The 14687-nt window shown below is 43.0% G+C and overlaps 1 protein-coding gene across 7 annotated transcripts in view; it reads right to left on the bottom strand.

Moving 5' to 3' along the window:
* Positions 1 to 1460: 1460 nt before the first annotated feature.
* DHRS3 (dehydrogenase/reductase 3) overlaps positions 1461 to 14687 on the bottom strand; it is a 36178-nt gene continuing 22951 nt past the window's right edge. For 2 of the 7 annotated variants that reach the window (XM_058854982.1, XM_058854983.1), the window contains exons 5-7: positions 14152 to 14390; positions 13041 to 13166; positions 1461 to 11901 (exon numbers count right to left, since the gene is read on the bottom strand). In XM_058854982.1, the coding sequence (XP_058710965.1) occupies positions 11817 to 11901; positions 13041 to 13166; positions 14152 to 14390 (450 nt within the window). In that variant the 3' untranslated portion in view covers positions 1461 to 11816. The remainder of the gene's footprint in view (positions 11902 to 13040; positions 13167 to 14151; positions 14391 to 14687) is intronic. The other 5 variants (XR_009279338.1, XR_009279339.1, XR_009279341.1 and 2 more) reach the window with 5 other exon arrangements.

Raw genomic sequence — 14687 nt, 5'->3', positions numbered from 1 at the left:
GAGCTCAGTGCTACAGATCCTCGTTTGCTCCTTCCAGCCACCACACAGAAAAGCAAAAATACTTCAAAAGATGCCATACCTGCATAATTAAAGGCAAGCTGAATGCAATGAATTCAAATTGTTTACAGGTGCAGCTTAAGAATCACCTAATTTTAAAAAAAGACTGCACATAGTTGATGCAGCCATTTTAATAATTCAGCCCAAAACCCCAGAGTTTGTTTATAAGAGAAAAGAGCTTGTGAAAACCTTGGGAGAGACAATTTTCATTTTAAAAATACAGGAGGGCAATTAACAGGTCAGGCTTCAAAGGAAATCTGTGTCCTCTTCTCCATGTATCCAACTTAGAGGCTTCTGTTTCTGGGGAAAAAACCCAAACAAAACCAAGGAAAAAAACACAATAAACATGGAAACCCCAACACCTCCATCCCACATCACAAAAATGGAAGAGGGCAGCAATTGGAAATTCACATTGCAGCCTCTCAGGCAGATTCTTCAGCTCTTGCTGGCTCCTGAGGAGGATTTTTGCCCCCCAGGGCTGCGAACAGACCCTCACAGACACAACGCTCCCCTCCAGGCACTCGGGACACAATTCCAGGGGCTGCTCCCTTCCCTTCCCTTCCCTTCCCTTCCCTTCCCTTCCCTTCCCTTCCTTCCCTTCCCTTCCCTTCCCTTCCCTTCCCTTCCCTTCCTTCCTTCCCTTCCCTTCCCTTCCCTTCCCTTCCCTTCCCTCCTTCCCTTCCCTTCCCTTCCCTTCCCTTCCCTTCCCTTCCCTTCCCTTCCCTTCCCTTCCCTTCCCTTCCCTTCCCTTCCCTTCCCTTCCCTTCCCTTCCCTTCTTTCCCCTTTCCCCTTCCTTTCCCTTTTGTTTTCCTCCTTCTTTCTTTCTTTCTTTCTTTCTTTCTTTCTTTCTTTCTTTCTTTCTTTCTTTCTTTCTTTCTTTCTTTCTTTCTTTCTTTCTTTTCTTTCTTTCTTTCTTTCTTTCTTTCTTTCTTTCTTCTTTCTTTCTTTCTTTCTTTCTTTCTTTCTTTCTTTCTTTCTTTCTTTCTTTCTTTCTTTCTTTCTCTTTCTTTCTTTCTTTCTTTCTTTCTTTCTTTCTTTCTTTCTTTCTTTCTTTCTTTCTTTCTTTCTTTCTTTCTTTCTTTCTTTCTTTCTTTCTTTCTTTCTTTCTTTTCTTTCTTTTTCTTTCTTTCTCTCTCTCTCTCTCTTTCTCTCTTTCTCTCTTTCTCTCTTTCTCTCTTCTCTCTCTCTCTCTCTCTCTCTCTCTCTCTCTCTCTCTTTCTCTCTCTCTCTCTTTCTCTCTTTCTCTCTTTCTCTCTTTCTTTCTCTCTTTCTCTCTCTCTTTCTCTCTCTCTTTCTCTCTCTCTTTCTCTCTCTCTTTCTTTCTCTCTTTCTTTCTCTCTTTCTTCTCTTTCTTCTCTTTCTTTCTTTCTTGTCTTTTTTTTCTTATCTTTCTTTCTTGTCCTTCTTGTCTTTCTTTCTTGTCTTTCTTGTCTTTCTTTCTTGTCTTTCTTATCTGTAATTTTTTTCTTTCTTGCCTTTCTTGTCTGTCTGTCTTTGTTTCGCAGTCAAGCCCCGGTGGTTTCGGTGCTCTCGGGGTTCCTGGGCTGGGCCAGCGGCCGCTGTGGCTGGACAGTGACCTCAGCACCGGCGTGGGGACAGCACCGAGCGGCTCCGAGGCCCAGAGCCAACACCAACCATCCCCAGGCACGGGGTGCAGCACCTACAGAGCAACCAAAATATGAAAGATCGCTCACATGTGGGATCTATTAGGGCGTTTCGAAGGAATTCACGTTCATTGTTTCCCTTGAAATATAAAGGTTATAAAACTTAATGGCCACATGACAAGGAAACTATATGAAACACTCAGAGATTTACAGAGTGACTGCTCAGCTCTCGGGGCATGTGGCTGGAAATTGCTGGGCAAAAGCCAATGAGCCCCATGGTCTGAGCTTTTGGGCAGTTTTCTTATTTCTTCCTTTCTTTTTCTGACCTTGCAGACTGGTATTCGGTTACCACAGCAGCTCCAAAGTCAAACAGAAACACAGCTTGTATCTTCTTTCAAGTATTTATTTCTTTTGTCCTGTTAACACCAAGCAGTGAAAGGAATTGTAAGGATTTTGAAGGGGTGTGGGGTGGGGGGGAAGGAATGAAAGCAGGAGAAAGGAAAAAAAATATGGACATAATGGCTTAATTTCTCACAGCATGTGCAGCACAAATGAACAGTAAATAAATCCTGTGGAAAAATGCAAACAAAGGCTACGTTTGCTCCAAGTTCCATGAAAAAATCCCATCGTGAGTGCCACTGAGCAAATATCTCTGTGATTAAACCCTCAGAGCCTCTGTGTGATTTCTAGGCCAATTCAGCACGGCAGATACCTTCCCCCTTCCCCCAGAACATCCCTGGGCTGCAGCAGCCACAGGATTTTGGTTTCCAAGCCTTGTTTTGGTTTAAGGCATGGAAATGTTGTAATTATGGCATTAAGAGGAAGCAGCAATCTAATCCAAGAACTCAAGGGCAAGTGTGAAAATCCGATTAGAGATTTGCCACTGGGGTTTGTCTATACAGAGTGAAATAATTAAGCAACAGATCATGAACAAATACCGTATTTTGTTGGGATTTCTGACCTGGACTCTGGCAGCCCCTGGGCTGTACCAGCAGTACAATCATAAATTATCTCATTGTGTGCCACCAGGTGAGACTGTAGCATTTTCTGTGTCCCTTCCTGTGTCTGTAACAAATGGAAGTGCTCTGGCAGGGCCAAGCTGGCCCAGGTGAGAGTCAAGCAATGTGCAGCGCTTTCCCTGCATTTCCTCACTTCCCAAACCTCACCTGCAGCACAGCTCTAAGTCCACTTTATTTTCTTAAATGAACCAAGGGTGAGTATGCAGCAACACAAATCCCAAAACACCATCATGCCATTCCCCTCATGGAAATATGCCCTGATGTCGGGAGGTCACTCATATTTTAATGAACTCTTCGCAGCATTTCCAGTGTCACGATTTTCCCCCTGATGATCTGAGGTTGAGAGGTGAATCCAGTGAAAGAAACAAAACCAAACTCTGAAAAATTTCTGCTGTAAGTAAAGGCAAATGCACTTTTGACAGTATCCCAAATTGGTTTTTTTTTCCCTTGAAAATGTCCATAGGCACGTTTTTTGATCACAGGATTGGAAATATGTCATGAGAACACGCTCAAATATGCGTTTGCATTAACACTGCTGCCAGAAGCCATCTCACAGTCATCACCAGACATCCTGGAGCCCCTAGAAAGCTTTCTGTGGGATTGGAAGGCATCCAGCCAGGAGAAAGCAAAGCCACCATGTGATTGGGATGGCCAGTTCCACAGGAAAAACCGAACATTAATGAATGGCAAGCGCTCAAAGCGGGAAGAGCTCACAAGGAAATCGCTGGCCGAGAACCATCGTGTGCATAAAATATTTGATAAATGAAAATCTGAAAAAATTTTATGTAAAATTGATCCATTGAAAGAAAACAGGCTGATTTTTATGCAGGAATTGCCCAGGTAAAGCAGTGCTGCTGCCTGTAATAAAGATCACTGGAATCAAGTTGCTCACCCAGCTTTAAAGGATGTGTACCTTAGACTGCAAAAGGACCCTGAAGTAACATGAAATTAATCTATTTTACTGTTTGTGTATGGTAAATTATCAGAAGAAATCAAAGAGCAGTGCTGGGTATTGGGGCTTGCACCGTGTTTCTATTTTTCAACAGATGACTTTTACCTTATGATTCCCCCTCTAACCATAAAGTGAGGTTCTGGCCACCCACTCCCTCCCAGTCCTTCCCAGTTCAAATTCGGATCGTGTAGGTGTTAAACAGAATGTGCAGTTATGAACAGAAGTAACAGTTCTCTGGGGTTTAGCTACACTTCATGCTTCAAAGGAACAAATCTGAAGATATTTAGGGCAGTTTGCAGAGTTAATGTCTCAGAAGGTGTGCAAAAGGCACAGGTGAGGGACTGCCTGAGGGGAGGGCGATGAACAATCTGCAGGCACAGCGTTCTGGCTCAGGAACTCTCCAAACACAGCCCTCTCCAACGGGAACAACTGGAAGAGACAGATGAAATGATGAAAAATGAAGGGATCAGCAGAAATCAGACCTAATATAAACCCAGTGAAAATAAACTCAGCATGGCTCCTGTGGCTCATTCAAAAGCAGCTCTTCTCAGATGAACTCGGGTCAGGGGAAAGATGGAAAAGAACTTCCTCTGCTCGGTGCCTTTAGCAGCCACTGGCAGCTCAGGCAATGGGAAGAGGTTTTTAAAGGGAAATATTGAAGATTGTAACTCTACCTCCTACGTTGCATCACGGGAAATGTGACATCTCCAGCCAGAAAGTGTAACTGCTCTTAAATCCTGGGCTTCAGAATTTGAGAGAATTAACATTATTTTCATAATTGATGTGGGGTGAGATCTGTGTGTACTTGCCTGAATTCAAAGCCAAGCAGTAGTTTTTACATAAGAAAACTTACAATCCTGTAATTTATTTTTAAAACTGGAATGAAGACTCTGCATGTGTAAAACAGAATGAGGTCAGGAGCTCAATGCTGTTTCCCTGGGATGATGGAAACAGAGCATTCTATTGCACAGTTAAACTGAGTTGTTTGTAAATGACTTACATACTTTTTAACATATGTAAAAACTTTTGCTACACAACATCAACACTGGGTTTAAATTTTTTTTAATATTAAATTAATATTAAATTATTTTAATATTAAATTATCTTTCTACATCAGCATCAGATCACTTCTAAAGAAATTCAAGGCTACATTTGATCATTTGATTCACGTGCTTATTAAACCTCTGCTAAAACAAAAGGACAACAGAGAAACTGAATGTGGTTTTAGGGTTCAAAAATATTGTAATAGTTGAGGTGGTTGAAGAAAGTTTTTTGGCTATAGCAGACAGTCGAGAAACATGTCAGATTGCTTCTACTGAATAATCAAAAATATCAGAATGTTGAAAGTTACAGACTATTCAGCCACCAAAGCACAGGTGATAGTGCTTGCTCATGTCTCTCTCCACTGTCTTTTGCACAGTCCTTGGAACAGGAGTAAAATATTGCTTGGCTCCACAAGTGTTCTCCATGAATTTGCAGCTCTGATGGGAGTTCAGGAAAGAACACAAGGGATTTTATTGCTGGGAAGAAGAGAGCCACGCTGGTCTGTGATTCTGTTTAATCCCATGGCTGAATTGAGACAATTTATTAATCCTCCACATTAATTACCATTAACAAGGGGAGATGAGGCCCAAGACCTCCTGGAATCAGGTGGGAACTGCTGTGGCTCCTTTCTCTGGTACCTGAGAGCCTCCTCCATTCTCTAAGGCTGACACTGACCCAAAGAATTGCTTTGTTCTCTGATGGATGGATTTTATTTTTTTTAGCACCTGTTTTGCTACATTTAACAGTTGAGAGAGCAGAGATCATGAGCTTGTCACCTCTGCTGCTACTTGTAGTAGGCAGACTTGAAGGAGGTGTAAGACTGTGGAGTGAACTGACTTCCCTGTGCCATGTCTGCAGGGAATCAGTGCTCCCAGCAGGTTCTGGGAACAGGAATTATGTGTTTGGATATCACTTGTTTTCCATTATTGCCATTTCTATCTTCTGTTAACATTCCTCTGACATGAGTCCTTTTTTCTTATTCTGTACAACAGCAGTACTCACGTTGCCAAAACACCCCAGGAACCCTGTCACCCTGCACTTACTTCAGTCCTCTCTGCATAAAGCACTAAGAGTTGACTTTCCTGGAAAAGACAGCAAGGAATTGCCTCCTTATCTTAGGCTGAAGTTACTGCTGCCATGTGCCAGGCTCTGGGAACACTGATCACATCAACAGCAATGCCCAAGGGCAGCTGCTGGCCACACCCCAAAGTGTCTCTGATGCTAAAAAATTCAGGAATTAAGAAGAATTAAGGAAGGTTCATGGACTGCTGCTGCCAGGGTTTGCACGTGGTGGTCCAAGGGTCCAGTCAGGGCTCAGATCTGAGGCAGGAGGTGGGAGGTGTGAGCAGAGCCCTCCCCCAGTGCTTGGGTTTGTACTGGTTACCTGATGACACCTCCTCCTGTAATCTGGATTTCTCAGGAGTGTCCTGTGGGACCAGAAGTTTAAATCTGTTCAGAGTTTGTATGTGCAGCCTTTACTGTACAAGTGCACTGTGACAGTGACCTGCTCAGGAAACCAAACTCAGTGCCAAATGCCCCAGGGACAGGAAGGAAGACAATTTTTGGAAGTCAGACAGACAAGCCAGCAGGCTTCTGAGATGGATTGATTTAAGGCATTGCTCTTCCAACAGTGTTCCTGTCCTTAGTTCCACAGGGCTTGGGGAAGGAAGATATCCAACAGGAACTTCTGTATTCCTTTCATTATCGTTTGATTAACACTGATAGGGAAACTTCATGTCTAGGATGCCTGGCTGTGAACAGCCTGTACAATACAGAGGCAACTAACTCACATAAAGAAAAAATCTATTTAAAAAATGCTTTTGCTCAAGAAAAAAATAGGAAATGGAACCACATCTACCTAGTAGCACCAGGTCAGGATGATTACTGACACAAGCCAGAGAAGTATGTCCTTGTAATACCTACACATGATGGATGGCTCTTGCAGCTGGAAAAAGTGAGTAGGGAGTCAAACTGACCCTTGCTTTTACATGTTTGGGCTGCTTTCCCTCCCTCAAAATAAAACCAAGAGTCAGCCATCAGTTACCAGCATATTTAGAGTTTCCAAGCCAGCAAGCTACAAAATTGACTGCTTTTTAGGGCATGGTGACCCACTGGAATGAGCAGGAGCAACAACAGGCTTCTTTTATAGACTTTGTGTTTGGCTGGAAATCACACGCCTCTGTTATTATATAACTTCAGGGATGGAAAGGTGGCATCTTGCCTCTGTCTGTTTAGGGCCATCACACTCCCCCTAAGATTGCATCTTATCTTCTATTTTGTATTCTCATATACTTTTCAGTCACTCTCCAACTCTAATTACAGTGCCTTCTTCCCTCACTTAAGGAGGAATTGTTCTAGTTTTACGCAGAAAAATATCATTATACGATGCATTAAAAAAAATCATCACAGATTTGCCTGAATTTTTTTTCTGTGCTAGTGTCACAATGCAGAGGTGAGCATGAAGAACTAGTAAGCTTGGACTTGTTGGGAAGGTGTGAAGATCCAAATTGAGAGGTTTGTGCCTTTAGTGCAGGCCAGGCAGGTCAGCGTGTGTTTCTGGGCAGGATCTGTTACAGGAACAAAAGAGGGGGTGATGTTGAAAGCAAGGATGGGGCAGGGACTCACAATCAGGTGTGCCCCCTGTGTTCCACCTGTCCCTGTCTGCTCTCCCACTCCTTACCTGCTGATCCAACTCCTTGGGGTGTTTGTGCTGAAGCTTCAGCTTCCTGAAGGTACTGAAGGAAGGTGCTGAGGTGACCTCAGTAGAACAGGGGTGGTAAAGGTGGCAAGAAATATCTGAATCACCATCTTCCCACAGGAAACACGGGATAGAAGAGAGAGAGCTGCAGGGAGCAGCTGAAGTTCTGTTTTTCCTCTCGTCTTTCTCTAAGTCCCTGAATCTGTGGCTGCCACTACTCAACATCTCCTTCAGAAAAGCATTAGGTCAAAGAGGATTCTGTTCCCTAGAGAATGCAACTGCTGCTGGTGACTGACAGGTTTGCTCAGACTCCAAACATACCAGGATCTTAGTGCCGGGGAGGTGAGAGCTGCAAACAGTGCCGAATATTTTCATTCTCAGGGCTGCTGGTTGGTAAAAATGCAAAATACTGCATTTGACATAATCTTGCTTTACCCCAACCTTGGAACCAGTGCTGTCAAAGTGGCTGTCACCTAAAATAAATTTATTAAAGCCACGTGAAGAAACAAAATCAAAAGGAATGATCCAAGGATCACCCTGTATTCTTTTCTCAACAGTTGCACTTCAGCTCGAGGAAGGCACTAGGCCACATTAATGTCTGCTACAAGCAGATGTGTTCTCTTTGAAATACACGCACCCACTTATGCTCTGCCTGCATTAAGTCTGTTACTGGGTTTTTAGGAGCTTTGGCAAGTGCTATCTGTTAATATCTGAAGGTGGGAGTGTTCAGGGAGTTGTCGGAAAGGCTTGCAAGACAAGATCTGATCATACCCACCCACACTAATTAACACATTACATAAAAGTACAACAAGTTTCTCTTTGCAAACATCAGAATCACTTACCCAGGCACTTTCTGTGCAGTTCTAGAAGAACTTGAGGGACAGACTCTATTGCTTTTTAACCTCAACAGAACAATGGGTGAGTGGGGAGGGTACAGCTCCCACCTTCAGGGCCTGCTCTTTTTTGTCATGCTGCTTAAATCACGCCATTGGCAGGGACGTGGCTGGAACAACCTTTTTCATTTTCACCATGAGGGTGCTTTTTTTCCTCATCAAAAACCACAAAATGAAGTATCAGACATGAGGGATTCTTCCTCTCCCTGCCCTGCCTTGCTAATTCTGAAAATCACTTTGTAAAAACAGCGGCCCTTGAAGCCACCTTGAACAGAAAAATCCTCCTATTTAAATTTGGCCTTTTTTTGTCAGGGGAGCATGTCCCAAATCAGCCCATGTTTCTCTATCATTCAAACTTTAAACCAGCAGCAATCTCCTGTATAAGAGCAATAGCGAGGACTCTTTTTACTTCTTCAGAATTCGGAGCAAGTAAAACTAATTTCCCATGAAACTGCTGTGATCTGCTCCTGCAGCTTCACCTGGATTCCTCCAGCATATAGAAATGGATACCCCGATCTCGATTTACTCCAGGCTCTCCTGTGACATCTGGCTTCAAGATGGTGGCACAGAAAACTGCAGTGATGACATAGGAAAACAGAAGGGAAAAAAACTGTGCAGTGGAGAGCAGGAGGCAGGAGAGAGAGCGGGGAAAATCAAAATTAAAATAAGTCAAAGGGCGGAAATTCCTCGGAGAAGGCCTTAGGCTTCAACAAAGCTTGTCCACATTTGCAGTGCTTCAAGATTACCCAACACTCCCCTTCTGTGGGAAGGTCCCAGCAGACCTCAGCAGGCATTCCAGAGGAGCCTTTCTATTAAAATAAAAAAGTCTTCAGTGTCTCCATCCACGTTTGCAGTCGCTTGCTGGATGGAGACCGTCCTGTCTCGCAACACTCACCAGAGAAGGAACTCTCTTACCCAACTCTCCCTGGCTATCTGAACAGCAAAGTCAATGTTTTCCTCATTATTTTCTGTTTGCTGCAACCCTCTCCCCCACTGTGACTGCTATTTGACCCTCTGTCCGCTGCAGGACCCTGGGGGAAGAGAGAGGGAGCTCTGTGTGTGTACGAGAGGAGAGAGATGATGAGTCTCAGCTATGTTCTGACTTGTTTATATTCATCAGAAAGAAATCAACAGCACTTCGTGTGTAAGGCAACTCTGGAGATAAGGGAACATCTTTTGAGTGGTGCAGGGAAAGAGCAGATCTATTTAAAGGACAGGATTTGGGGATGAACGGGGATTCCAGTCTGTGTTTTTACCTCACTTTTGCATTAGGAAGTTACCAATAAACAGAATCTCAGCACAAAGGTTTAACTGCAAGGGGACACTGCTCTTTCACCATGGTTGTTTTTACTCCTGCAGCTGGGGTAAATGAGAACTGGAATGGATCAGAGGGTACAAGGGGAAGTGGGCATCACCATACCTTCCTCTCCCAAACCTCTCCTGATAAACCTGCTACCTTCAGGATTCCAGGCACTGAATATTCCTGGAAGGGCTCTGCCCACGTGGCACTTGACTTTTCAGTGAGATGGGCTTCTCAAAAAAAGTGACAAAAAATAAAGCTGGAAGCATCTATTAGAGTAGGCCTCAAAATCACAGAGATTGAAGGTTTTTTCCATCCTCTCCAGAGAGCCTCAGACATCCAGGAATTCCAAGGAAAACTGCAATTTAAGAAATATGTTCAGAGGTGTCACAGTGCTGCAGGTTATAGATCTGAACTGACTCAGGCAGGAGAGCCCCTCCAAACACTCACCCAGGCAGAGGGACTTCAACAGTGGCACTTCTGGCAGCATCTTCCTCTTGGAGAGCTCCAGAAGGGAGAAATCCAGTGGTCTGCAGTAAGGTCAGACCTGATTTTAACATTCACACCTTTGTACCTCACAGCAGGTCTCCATTCTACATGGCAGGACCAAAGGAGTATTTTAAACACAGCTCACAGCTTTTCTGCTGTACCTCAGATGTCTTCTAGGAGATGATATATTTTGGCATATGGGTTTTTTTCCTCATCTGAATTTTTGTATAGAACCTCTTGGTCTATTAACAAATACTGCTTTTCCTTTCTATAACACGTTGCATTTGAATTTGCTGAGCTTTTGACAGACATTTAGGTAGTCAGACTTGCAATTCTGAGGTAGGGAAACACTAAAAAAATCTGCTTTGCAGGTCAGGGTGCTCTTTCAGATGATGCATTTTGCTCCAAGCCACACAGGACATCTATGGAAAAGCTTGAAATTCAAGTCAGGAGCCCTAAATTCGCTCCTTTAATCACACATCCATCCTTGAGGCACTTCATTCAGGTGTCTCCAGTTAGACTTGCTACTTCCTGTATTGCAATTATATTAATTCCTCTGTTAGTAGTGCTCCAATGTGCTGCTCACTGCATTTTGCACAGAAATGCAGTGTTGCCCTTCCTAGGCTGTCAAAGAGAATATATCATTACAAAAATAAATAATGTCTAGCTGCTTCTGGCACCTCAGTCCAAGTGTATTTACCACTTTTGGCTGATCAGTGCCTGATTCAATGTCCCTAAAGCACAATGGGTTTATTGCCAGATGAATTCAAAATGCATTTCATCAGGTCTTTGCTAAATGTGCTCCTAGGTTTCACACCTCATGAGCACGAGAGTACTGTCCTTTAGAGCGTTATTCCACTTCACTGTGCAGATTGATACAATGGATTTTCCTCTGCATGGATTATGTCAGTGAATGTGTGTTTGTACAAGCAGGCTCTAGTTTTAGTTCTAGATTTAGTTCATCCCCAATGTGCTGCTGCCTACATGTGTGGCAATCTGGGATTAAAGCTAAAAATCTATTTATATTTTATCATAAATGAACACAAAAAAAATCAGAACGACTATTTCACACATGAGTTCAGTGACAGAAAGAATCTTCCACTATTTAAACTCTCAGCTCTGCTGCCTGAGCCTTCCTGTCCAGCCTCCACAAGGGAAGTAGAGCAGCTTTTTTGGGCCCAGAAAGAGAAGTCCTGGGTAGCCTTTAGCAAAGAAAACATTGCTTCATGGTTTGCTCCTTCCCCAGTGTGTGCTGGGAACAGCTTCATCATGGGATGGAAAGTGAAGAAAGAGAAGGAAGCATCCATTAAATGTCCATATCTTTTAGTTCTTTAAAGTAATTTTGAAGTTCCTCATTCAAAAAGCTGAAATGAAACCAGTGGCAGTTCCTCTGGAGAGAGGGCACAAAGTGTGTTTGGGATGGGATGTGCTGCCTCTCCACTGAGACAGCCCACAGACACTTAAGAAACAAAAATCACATCTTAAAACTATGAGTAGATTTAACAGTTGAACTCTAAAGAATTAAACATCATAGAAACATTTCACACTTTCTGTTTTTCTTTCCAAGGGTCCATAGTCCACTCACTCAATCCTGTGCAAAGGTCATGTTACTATGGATATGACCTGCAAGAAATGTGTTGCCTCAGAGCAGCACAAGTCACATGAACAGGCTGAAAGCCAAGACTTGCTGATTCACAGTCCTGTAGGATTTTCATGCTTGTGCTGAGTTCACTGCAGAACAGTCCTTGTGCCATCAGGTCTATGTTCGTCCTTTAAAAGTGTTCATGCAGGTGTAGCTCCCAGAAAACTTGTGGATTTCTTCAAGTGCTGCCTGGGGGAGAATGCTGGTGTAGAAGCAGAAAGAAAATGAGCAGATGAGACAAAGCCCTCAATCTGTTCTAATGAGAGAGATGTAAATATGCATTTATGTACACAAATATACAAATGCTCAAAAATCAGCTAGTCAGAGACACAGACAAAACTGGCATCAGTTTCCTGCTGGAGGAGGCCTACAGGGAGAAAGTTCCATCCAGTCACTCTTTCTCTACAGAAATATTTGCCCAAAGAAGTCTGTACAAGCTGTAACTTGGAAGATACCATTATGTTTTATTCCTTCTAAATACAATACTCTGATATACACAAATTTAACTGGAATTTTCTGGTTAACCTGCATCTGGTTGTGCAAGGCATGTGAGGTATGGATAGAAACCTGATTTCCTGACAGCTACTGTAATGGAAAATAACCTATTAATTCTTACAACACAATGGAACAGACTTTTTCTGGTTGACAGAATATCTGGGAACTTTTACCCCAGATTTTACATTCAGAGCAAAGCATTTACTGTGAATTATTTTTTCTTGTTTGAAATGCAATACTGAAATGATTTTCCACAGAAGTCTCATTGCCTTGTTTCAGTTCCTGACTGCAGCAGCTTTTCCAAAGGATTTAGTGCAAACTGTCATGGAAACACAACGTGAATGTCCTTTCCCTGTGGCTGTTCCAGGATATGAAGTTATGCTTTTTTTTTCCTTAGAGACATTAAAATTTTGGTCCTGATCACATACAAAAATATTGATTGAATAGTTTCACTGATGTAACATAGGCAAATGCAGGTGAGACGTCCAGGCCTCAGGGTTCAGAAATCTTGTACAATAAAAAGCCTGGAGTCCAATAAGTGACTTAATAAATCCCAATCAACTACCAGTGTAAGTTAATTATTATGAAATTCCCTAGACAAAAATCCAGTTTACACCTCACGAATGTAAATTTTGGGAACGAAACTGGTTTATTAAGGGGATATACAAAGAGAAAACATCTCCAAAGGGAATCTCAGAAAGTGTCTCCATTTTGCTTCCACGCCTGTCTTTCAAGGGAAGAGATGAAAGAGCAGTTCTGGTCAGCCTGAGCTTTGCCTCCGGGAAAAGAAACAGAGCAAACCTTCCCTATGTGGTCAGGCTATTGCTGGGCAAAGGAAATACTCACCTTTTTAGGATAACAAGAACATGCATTGTCCATGGAAGGAGAAGGAAGGCTTGATTCATCTGAACAGCTTCTACTGTCCTCCTTGCCACTGTCTCTGGCTTGAGAGGAGGAAAAAGACTAGGGAACCTGAATGAAGAAAATAAAAAATTAAACAATTACATATGAACCAAGCTCCTCCTTTAAGGTGTCACTGTCCAAGTCCTGTTACTCTGAGTTATTGCTGGGTACTGGCCTTCAAACATGCTGTATCTCTAAGAGGCAGAAAATTCCAGTTCCAGCCAAAAAGCCCAAAAGCAGAAAGCCCAGTTCCAACCAGCACTACTGGGTTAGCTAAACAGTTAAGAATGTACATGTTGGTGCCCTCAGGGAGAAGTGGCAGAGAGTAATCAGAGCCCTGATTCAGGGCTTTTCTTAATTTGAATGCAAACCAATACCAAATGCTGTCTTTTCAACGATGGTATTTTTCCTTTTACTCTCTGTTCCTCTTTGCTTGATTCAAATCGTTGACAGGTGAAAGACAAATATTTTCCTCCACTGCCAAACATAAGGCTTTTCCCAGCTCCTGCAATACCTTGACAGTGCAGATTTTCTTGACTAAGAGAGCACAGTCTGTATTAACAGGTTTTTAATTACATAATTTAATCCATTGTAAAAGATTAATTTGGACAGCCATTACTTGCTCTCGTGGGCAGAGGTAAAAAGGAGGTACTGATAGTCTCACTTCAGTAAGTGGCTGTCAGTCCTTTCAGTGGGAAAGGATTAAGTATTCCAATGAATAAAGAAGGAACTTGTACTGTTAATTCTCAAGTAATTTGTAGACTGGTCCTTTTGCATGACCTCGATTGCAGATTGCTTCCCCTCCCTCTCTGGTATGGCTTGAACTGATGCAGGGAAAAACAGTCTCAATGTCTCCCCCAGCACAGGCTGCAGGAATATCCCAGCACACTGAGGGAACCAGTCTGATGAGTCCCAGGTGGCCTAAAGTGACCCTCTGTTCCCAGGCAGCCAAATGAGACATCAAATTCTCTTAACTAAATGAAGCATTAATTAGGAGTGTATTCTGATGATTCATTTAAAATGAGATGCTTTATTCTAGTTCCCCTGGACTGACCTGATTCTCATGCCCTGGAACATCTCTGTGCTGGTGTGGAAGGGCAGGACTGTGGTGGCATTCACTCCAGGACAGTCCAGCAGCCCCAGGGTCAGGCTCTCCATGAAAGCAAAGGATGAGGCTTTGGAGGTGCAATAGTCAATGGCACCAGGGATGGCTGACAAGGCCAGGACAGAGTTCAGGCAAACAATGTGCCCATTCTGCAGCTCCAGCATCCTTGGCAGGAATGCTTTCGTGGTCTGAAGAATAAGAGAGTTAAAAGAAGGAAAAAAAAAGAAAAAAATCACTCAGCAGTGATACAACAAAACCAGCACTGACTGAAAAAAATAAGGTGACACAGACACAACAAGCCCAAGTGTCCTGTTCATTATGTCAGGAATGGAGTGGCAGAGGAAGAACTTTGTTGCTTTGCCATTTTCTGAGATTCTAAGTGCGCAAAGTTTGTGTAGAAACACAACAAAAGTCCTTCCTAGCACATATATAAGCAGTACCCCAGATGAAGGCCATGAACAGAGTGCCTTCTATGCTTGAGAACT

This window comes from Poecile atricapillus, chromosome 22 (assembly GCF_030490865.1).
Source record: "Poecile atricapillus isolate bPoeAtr1 chromosome 22, bPoeAtr1.hap1, whole genome shotgun sequence".
Taxonomy (NCBI): domain Eukaryota; kingdom Metazoa; phylum Chordata; class Aves; order Passeriformes; family Paridae; genus Poecile; species Poecile atricapillus.
Note: the sequence above shows the minus strand (reverse complement) of the source record. Positions and strands in the feature narration are given on the sequence as shown.